The 9,742-nt window shown below is 44.2% G+C and overlaps 1 protein-coding gene across 2 annotated transcripts in view; it reads right to left on the minus strand.

The window, feature by feature from the left end:
- The window catches only part of CPNE9 (copine family member 9), a 350,416-nt gene extending 341,326 nt beyond the window's left edge, over positions 1 to 9,090 (minus strand). For both annotated transcript variants that reach the window (XM_040359035.1, XM_040359034.1), the window contains exons 1-2: positions 8,952 to 9,090; positions 7,636 to 7,855 (exon numbers count right to left, since the gene is read on the minus strand). In XM_040359035.1, coding sequence (XP_040214969.1) covers positions 7,636 to 7,712 — 77 coding nt within the window. In that variant the 5' untranslated portion in view covers positions 7,713 to 7,855; positions 8,952 to 9,090. The remainder of the gene's footprint in view (positions 1 to 7,635; positions 7,856 to 8,951) is intronic.
- Between the last annotated feature and the right edge of the window lie 652 nt (positions 9,091 to 9,742).

Genomic DNA, 9,742 nt, shown 5'->3' on the forward strand with positions numbered 1-9,742 from the left:
GGAAAAAGCCAAACGCAAACGACGTAAAAAAAAAGCACCAGGCAGTCGTTCGTTTCTGAATCGGCGTAACTCCTCATTTGCATATTCCTTGCGTATACAAACGGAAGCGCCACCTAGTGGCCAGCGTGAGATTGCAGCCTAAGATCCGACGGTGTAAGTCACTTACACCTGTCGGATCTTAGGGATATCTATGCGTAACCTGATTCTTATGAATCAGGCGCATAGATACGACGGCCGGACTCAGAGATACGACGGCGTATCAGGAGATACGCCGGCGTATCTCTTTTCTGAATCCGGCCCAGAATGTGTTTCTATGTCAAAACACATACATTCAAAAGTTAATTTCTACTGGAGTCAGTTATTTATACATTCTATTACACCAACAACTTCCTAATAAAATCATTTGCCTCCCTGGATACAAAATCATATTACATAGATATGTTATATTACATTTTATATTCATTACATAAATCTAAAGGGGATTGTACAAAGGTTGTAGTCATACTGTACAGTGTATGCTGATTATTGCATCCACTAAAAACCATGCAGTGCCAGGGCCAGTATTTGTGCGCAGATTACAGACGTAGGCATGTAAATGCATGTTGGGATTGAAAACGAAGCAAGAGGTTCGGAAGAAGAATTTTACAGATGTGAATTTTTTATTTTTTTTTCTTCTTTACGCAGGACCTTGCTGCGAGCTTTCTACTTGCAAGATCCTGCATTAGATATCAGTATTTTGTCACACACGTGTACATGAACCCCTGAGTCACGAAGCAATGTTCATGGTGCAGTATGGTACGCCCTACCAACAAGAACTTATCGTCCACCGATCTAACTGCAGAAAACTGACACACATCTGGTTGCAATTAGACAATATTTTTTTTCGGAATTTCGCTTTCCTCCGAAAAATAAATTTATTTAGTTACTCCCTAAAAATTCAATTTTATTTATTTTTTTCCTTAACCACTTGCCGACCAGCCGACGTCGTTTTACGGCGGCAGGTCTGCTCCCCTGCGCGAGAGCACGTAATATAACGTCGGCTCTCGCGCAGGCTACTAGGGGTGCGTGCGTGTGCGTGCCCGGCGGGCACGATCGCTGCCGGGCACACGCGATTGCTCGTTACAGAGCGGGGACCGGGAGCTGCGTGTGTAAACACACAGCTCCCGGTCCTGTCAGGGAGAGAAATGCTGATCTTCTGTTCATACAATGTATGAACAGAAAATCAGTCATTTCCCCTAGTGAGGCCACCCCCCCCCCTACAGTTAGAACACACCCAGGGAACATACTTAACCCCTTCCCCGCCCCCTAGTGTTAACCCCTTCCCTGCCACTGGCATTTTTATAGTAATCCAATGCATTTTTATAGCACTGATCGCTATAAAAATGCCAATGGTCCCAAAAATGTGTCAAAAGTGTCCAATGTGTCCGCCATAATGTCGCAGTACCGAAAAAAAATCGCTGATCGCCGCCATTACTAGTAAAAAAAAAATATTAAGAAAAATGCCATAAAAATACCCCCTATTTTGTAAACGCTATAACTTTTGCGCAAACCAATCAATAAACGCTTATTGCGATTTTTTTTCACGAAAAATATGTAGAAGAATACGTATCGGCCTAAACTGAGGAAAAATTATTTTTTTATATACATTTTTGGGGGATATTTATTATAGCAAAAAGTAAAAAATATTCATTTTTTTCAAAATTGTCGCTCTATTTTTGTTTATAGCGCAAAAACTAAAAACCGCAGAGGTGATCAAATACCACCAAAAGAAAGCTCTACTTGTGGGGAAAAAAGGACGCCAATTTTGTTTGGGAGCCACGTCGCACGACCGCGCAATTGTCAGTTAAAGCGACGCAGTGCTGAATCGCAAAAAGTGCTCAGGTCTTTGACCAGCAATATGGTCCGGGGGTTAAGTGGTTAAAAAAATGCATTCATCCGAAAATCCGAATTAATTTAAGGTCGAATCTGTCATTGAAGGCTTATGGTGTCCGTCGAATGTTCTAAGTAGAGTCGACGAAGCAGGTAAATTGTACGACACCGCGATCGTACATTTCCGGTCGAATGCTCCGCCCACAACCTATAGTAGAATTCTAATGTTGTATGACTACTAATAATTATATTTATTAATTATTATTACTAGTCAACCAACATTAGAATTCTTCTAAAGCCTATGGGCGGAGCATTTGACCATAAATGTCCGTTTGCGGCGATCGTATGTTTTTAGCTACTTCGTCGAATCTTCATGTCTCTATAATGTCGACTCTTTTCTCTCTATGTCGACTCTTTTCTCTCTATGTCGAATCTTTTCTCTCTCTGTCGAATCTTTTCTCTCTATGTCGAATCTTTTCTCTCTCTGTCGAATCTTTTCTCTCTATGTCGAATCTTTTCTCTCTATGTCGAATCTTTTCTCTCTATGTCGAATCTTTTCTCTCTATGTCGAATCTTTTTTCTCTCTTTGTCGAATCTTTCCTCTCTATGTCGAATAATCTCGGACTAATAGAATTAAGGTTAGGCACATTCCACTGCAGGTTCGATAGACACAGATCGCTATTGTCACCGTCATGTCGAATCTTCTATCTATATCGAACTGTTGTCGCAACAAAATGAAAATAAAGAATTTTTTTATGTAGGATCTTTCGGATTTCAGATTCTGCGCGTTCATTATCGTTTGTTAAAACGAACGCGAAAATCCCCGAAATTCGGACGAAAACTAATGCACATGTCTGGTTGCAATAGGTTATAGCAGCCTTTCTCAACCCCAGAGGAAACCTTCAAATAATTATCTCCCTAATTAAACCAATTTACTGGTGGTCAGTGGGAAAAGTTCCCTATAATTGGTGGTTATTAGAAGAATGCCTCCCTTACACGGGTGATCAGTGAGAAGAATGTCCCCTTGCAGATAGGGAAAAAGATCATTGGTGTTATGGTGTTGGGCTGGCTATGCCAAGTGGCGTTGGCCCCTAAAACAATACAGCAGTGGTTCTCAACCTGGGGGTCGGGACCCCCTCGGGGGTCAAATGATGATTTACCAGGGGTCACCGAATCCTGGGCTGTTCCTGAAGCCTGCACCACTCTCCCAGCATTTTTGCAACCACCAAGCAGGGCTATCCCTGGAGCATGTGGCCACCCATCTGGGCTATTCCTGGAGCCCGCAGCTGCCCACTCAGCCTCTTCGCAGGCGCCCATTCAGTTTACAGCATGGCTGGGGGGCAAAGACTAGAGGTCAGCTGACTGGTGAGGATTGTGAGGTGGGAGGGGCTGGAGGAGACCCTATCTCCTGATTTCGGCATAGGTGTCACTGCTACGAGACACCACAGAGCTGGAGACACAGTGAAGCCGGAGACAGTGAGTGACACTACCTGCGATTATAGTAGCCATTATAAGGACTCAGGGAGCACTAAATGTCTGTGGGTTAGGGGCGTAAATTACTTGTCTTGCCTTGGGTGCTGACAACCCATGCTACGAAAATAATTTTACTGTTAGGGGTCCCCACAACTTGGGAAATTTTATCAATGGGTCACGGCCCTAGAAGGTTGAGAACCACTGCTATACAGGCATCATCAAATGGGAGGTCAATCAACCACAGCTTTAGGAACCCCTAGCATTCTCTGGAGGAACCCTGGTTGAGAATGGCTAGGTAACAGAATTTTTCACTTGCAGTCTTATGCCGCGTACACACGATCGGTTTCGTCTGATGAGAACTGTCCGTTTTAATCAGACAAACCGATCGTGTGTGGGCCCCCATTGTTTTTTTATCCATCGGTGAAAAAACAAGAACTTGTTTTAAAATTATCTGATGGTTAAAAAAAACGATAGAAAAAAACGATCGTCTGTGGGCACGTCCATCGGTTAAAAATCCACGCATTGCTCAGAATCAAGTCGACGCATGCTCGGAAGCATTGAACTTCACAACGTCGTTGTGTTTTACGTCACCGCGTTCTGACGCGATCGTTTTTTTAACTGATGGTGTGTAGGCAAGACTGATGAAGGTCAGCTTCATTGGATATCTGATGAAAAAATCTATCAGACCGTTTTCATCGGATGAACCGATCGTGTGTACAGGGCTTTATAGAATAAGCCCAACGCAAGGTGACTTCATAAGGCGGCAAAAAGAGCGGTACTAGCATAGTAACCCACAGCCACCAATCAGCTCTCGCCTTTTAAGAGGTCGAACCAGACATCGCTGAGAGAGTTGATTGCTGAATGGTTGTCATTGGATACTGTGCAGTGCTTTACGCCACATCAGGACCAATTCGAAATAATCTTTTAGCAGAGGAGCCAGACTCGTGAAAGCGTGATTGGGACAGTATACATCACGACACAACGCTTAGTTCATTAGGCAGAACATCCAGCACCTGACATTCTACAAAAAGCATAGGCTGTGGTAGAACTACAAATCCCAGCATGCCCTAGAACCTCAAGAGCTAGAGTTGCTATCGCCTGCTTATGGGCAGGAGTGTACAAGTTTTCCATGCCAGGGCTCCACCTATCGCACTGCCATGATTCTGGAGCATACCATCGGGCAGCGCAAGGGAACATCCCCAAATTTCTAAGGTAGAGAAGGGGGCAGGGATGGACTGACAACTCATGGGGCCCCTGGGCAATAGAAGATTATGGGGCCCCTGGGCTTACAGATGGCCACCATGCCAGGAAGCAGTGCAGAGGCGGGGCAGCTAAAATCTCAGGATTTTCACATCAAAAGCATGTCGGTTTTGGACATATAAGGGACAGATGTAAAAAAAACACAGATTTTTACATACTGTACCTGGTTTTACTGAGCCTGGAAACCCTGATGGGGCCCCCTAGTGGCATGGGGCCCTCGGGCAGTGCCCTGGTGCCTCAATGGTCAGTCCGCCCCTGGAAGGGGGACACCTTTAAAGTAGGCAAAAAGAAACACCAAAAACTCTCCCACCCCATGACTGATTAAACCAAAAGAATCTTTTTATTTTCGTTACTTTTTATTTTTATTTTTTATACTAGCATTTGAAAATAACAAATGTAACAATATAAAGCTTGGGAAAAAAGTTAAATGTGATATAATTAATCTAAAATTACTCAAAGAGGTCCATACAGAGCAAAAAGAGGGACAACTGAGGCAGAAAGACATTTGGTTGGAAAACAGTGACTTGCCCTCCAAGAGAAATAGGCGGGAGTTATTCAAGGGCAACCAAGCCAGGCAACGTGCAGAAACCCAAAGTGACTGGATATCAGTTGAGTTCTGATTGGTTGTTATAGGCTAATTTACTTTGTGTCTTGCTATTTTTATTGTTAAAACAACTCAAAATTCGGAATGATTATTATAGCAATAGAAGGACAACAGAAATGGCTGTGAACATCTCTTTGGGGTCCATCTACACCGGTCTTTCTCAGCCTTTTTTTTAACACATAGGAACTCTTGAAATAACTTTCCATTATCAGGAAACCCCTGCTTATAATTAATACATCTATAGCTCTCAATACAATAAAGTGATGGGGAAACCCCCCCCAACCCCCCCCCCCTAAAATGCTTATTGGTGTCACTGTGAACTTATTTGAGAGTCCTTTGCTCAAGGAACCCTTGCAACCTCTAAAGGAAACCCAAGGTTCCATAGATCCCTGGTTGAGAAAGGCTGATCTACACTTTTGAATTCCTCATCCCACCACTTTTCTGAGAGGCAGAAATTGCTTACAGCTTAAGAAACCCTTAACACCCTCTGGAGGAACCCCAAGGTTTCATGGAACCCTGGCTGAAAGAGACTAATACAGACCTTGAGTTCCTCATCCCACCATAAAAACCCTAGCAAGGCTAAGAAACCCTGGTTGAGAAAATCTGATCTACACCTTTAGATCCTCACCCCACCACCAATTCAAGAGGCAAAAATTGCTCATAGCTCAAAGAACCCCTAACAACCTCTTGAGGAATCCCAGGGTTCTATGAGACCTTGGTTGAAAAAGGCTAATCTAGATCTTGAGTTTCTCATCCCACCACGAAAACTCTAGCAAGGCTAGGAAACCCGGATTGAGAAATTCTGATCTACACCTTGAGTTAGTCACCCCATCACAAATCAAAGAGGCAAAAAATGCTCATAGCTCAAAGAACCCCTAACAACCTCTTGAGGAATCCCAGGGTTCTATGAGACCTTGGTTGAAAAAGGCTAATCTAGATCTCAATTGAGTTCCTCATCCCACCATGAAAACTCTAGCAAGGCTAAGAAACCCTGGTTAAGAAAGGCTAATCTACACCTTGAGTTCCACATTCCACTACATATCCAAGAGGCAATAATTACTCATAGCTCAAGGAACCCCTAACAATCTCTGGAGGAACCCCAAAGTTTAATGGAACCCTGGTTGAGAAAGACTAATTTAGACCTTGAGTTCTCCATCCCACCATATAAACCCTAGCAAGGCTAAAAGAAACCCTGGTTGAGAAAATCTGAGCTACACCTTTAGATCCTCACCCCATCACAAATCCAAGAGACAACAAATGCTCATAGCTCAAAGAACCCCTAACAACCCCTTGAGGAATCCCAGGGTTCTATGAGACCTTGGTTGAAAAGGGCTAATCTTGATCTTGAGTTCCTCATCCTACCATGAAAACTCTAGCAAGGTTAAGAAACCCTGGTTAAGAAAGGCTAATCTACAATTTGAGTCCCACATTCCACTACATATCCAAGAGGCGATAATTACTCATAGCTCAAGGAACCCCTAACAATCTCTGGAGGAACCCCAAAGTTTAATGGAACACTGGTTGAGAAAGACTAATTTAGACCTTGAGTTCTCCACCCCACCATATAAACCCTAGCAAGGCTAAGAAACCCTGGTTGAGAAAATCTGAGCTACACCTTTAGATCCTCACCCCATCACAAATCCAAGAGGCAAAAAATGCTCATAGCTCAAAGAACCCCTAACAACCCCTTGAGGAATCCCAGGGTTCCATGAGACCTTGGTTGAAAAAGGCTAATCTTGATCTTGAGTTCCTCATCCTACCATGAAAACTCTAGCAAGGCTAAGAAACCCTGGTTGAGAAAGGCTAATCTACGCCTTGAGTTCCACATTCCACTACATATCCAAGAGGCAATAATTACTCATAGCTCAGGGAATCCCTAACAATCTCTGGAGGAACCCCAAAGTTTAATGGAACCCTGGTTGAGAAAGACTAATTTAGACCTTGAGTTCTCCATCCCACCATATAAACCCTAGCAAGGCTAAGAAACCCTGGTTGAGAAAATCTGAGCTACACCTTTAGATCCTCACCCCATCACAAATCCAAAAGGCAAAAAATGCTCATAGCTCAAAGAACCCCTAACAACCCCTTGAGGAATCCCAGGGTTCCATGAGACCTTGGTTGAAAAAGGCTAATCTTGTTCTTGAGTTCCTCATCCTACCATGAAAACTCCAGCAAGGCTAAGAAACCCTGGTTGAGAAAGGCTAATCTACACCTTGAGTCCTACATTCCACTACATATCCAAGAGGCAATAATTACTCATAGCTCAAGGAACCCCTAACAATCTCTGGAGGAACCCCAAAGTTTAATGGATCCCTGGTTGAGAAAGACTAATTTAGACCTTGAGTTCTCCATCCCACCATATAAACCCTTTGCAAGGCTTATTCTAACCATCCTCTTTTTACTCCGATTGCCTTGGCCCCAGCACCTACCTGCATGATACGGTGATCTCGATCTTAGTGGCAGGGACACTGGTGTGCACAGGGTCAAAGTCTCCAATGGATGCCATCTTTCTGAAGTCTGCAGGTCCAGCTGCTGCTAGGAGTCTTCTGCGGTCCTGCAGTGTCCCTTGGCTGCGCTTACGCTGGTCTCAAAGCTGCATCAGCCCCTTTGTCACACCGAGGAAAGTTCTGGGACACCAGTCCATCAAAACTACAAAAGCCAAATGAGGAAGACAAAAAAAAAAAAAAATGATAGCGGACACCTGCCAACAACTCCCCACCTTGGTGTCTGTTGGCTACGAAGAGTCTGCAATGATTCCTGAGCCGCTCTGAGGGTCTTCCATCCCATCTAATCCCCCAGGTAGCAGGTTTTCTGGAGTAACAGTCAGCTTCATTAAAGTCACTCCATATCTGTGTCACCCAAGTTAACCCTTTCACTGCTAAAGGACACCACTGGCTTGGTCCAAAAGAAAATCTAGAGTCCTCAGGCTTTCTGGAGTAACAGTCAGCTTCATTAAAGTCACTCCATATCTGTGTCACCCAAGTTAACCCTTTCACTGCTAAAGGACACCACTGGCTTGGTCCAAAAGAAAATCTAGAGTCCTCAGGCTTTCTGGGGTAACAGTCAGCTTCATTAAAGTCACTCCATATCTGTGTCACCCAAGTTAACCCTTTCACTGCTAAAGGACACCACTGGCTTGGTCTAGAGTCCTCAGGCTTTTATCGCATGCTGTACAAACCCTGACACCTTCCAAAATGCATCCTAAACAAAGAAGCGACTTCCTACTGAGGGGACCACTTAGTTATGCATCAATAATGATCCTTTCCACGCCGCTGCTTCAAGGTTCTCCTAGTGTAAAAACCAGTGGCATACTGGGATTAACCCACCACAGATGTAACATGGAATTAAAATTCCATCTGAGAGCACTGGAGCTTTTCCCTACATCTGTTACTGTTTCTCAGCCACTGGTACCCAAACAATGTATGGCATAGCATCTGACATGTCAGAGTAGAGGGCATGCACACATGCTGGGCTCAGTGAATACAACCAATAGTAGTCAGTTCAGTGCAATAAACTATAGAAAAACCTAGCAACTGTCACAGTTCTAAGGGTCTTGTCTACCCCAGGAAGCTGAAGGCTGAGGATCCTGCTGTAGCTTGCACAGCATCATTGTGCTTTGCAAGCCCAGAAGTTTGCTCAGCTTCACCAAAGGGTTACTAACAAGCAACAAATAACAGCAGAACTGGCTCATGCTAACCTAGAAGGACCAAGAGAAGCATCTCCTGAACTTCCCCCATTGCCTTACCTGTTAACTTGCAGAGTTGCCTTGTATTCCTGGCTCATCAGCATACAGAAATCCTCAAGTGCATGCCATTATTCCATGCATGTGCAAAATTTACAGAGGATGGAAGAGGAAGGAGTCCGACTTGGTGAATATCGTACCAAAAAAAGATGAAAAAAAAAAAATCATTCAATGGAGAGTTTGAGATACTGCTTCCTTCTGGTCACAAGAGGCCCCCTTGTGGTCGAAAGATGTACAGCACGATGTAGAGATGAGTCTGTTCAGTTTGGTTGTCTGTCTTGTGGGCAGGAAAATATGTAAAGAGAGGAAGCCTGCCAATGCTGAGCTCTGCTTCTGAAAATGCCAGTGGCTTGGATGTTATGGTTATCCAAAGGCTTCAATGCTTTCTGAGTCACTGCTCTGCAAGAACGATGCAGAACAGGAGTTTTGACTTCTATGGCCGCGTGCTGGTTCTGTGCATAGGTGTGCGCAGCCTATTGCATTACAGTGTGCACCCCAAAGTTTAAACACACATATCTGTGTGTGTGTGTATATATATATATACAGTGGGGCAGATTCAGATAGATTAGCGGATCTTTAGATCCGCGTAATCTATCTGATTTACGATCCGCCGCCGGCGCAAGTTTGAGAGGCTAGTGTTGTATTTAGAAAGCACTTACCTCAAAACTTGCGGCGGCGTATCGTAAATCCCCCGGCGGAATTCAAATTCCGCGGCTAGGGGGAGTGCACTATTTAAATCAGGCGCGTCCCCGCGCTGATTTTAACTGCGCATGCGCCGCCGGCTAAATTTCCCA

The sequence above is a fragment of the Rana temporaria genome, chromosome 7 (assembly GCF_905171775.1).
Source record: "Rana temporaria chromosome 7, aRanTem1.1, whole genome shotgun sequence".
Taxonomy (NCBI): Eukaryota; Metazoa; Chordata; class Amphibia; order Anura; family Ranidae; genus Rana; species Rana temporaria.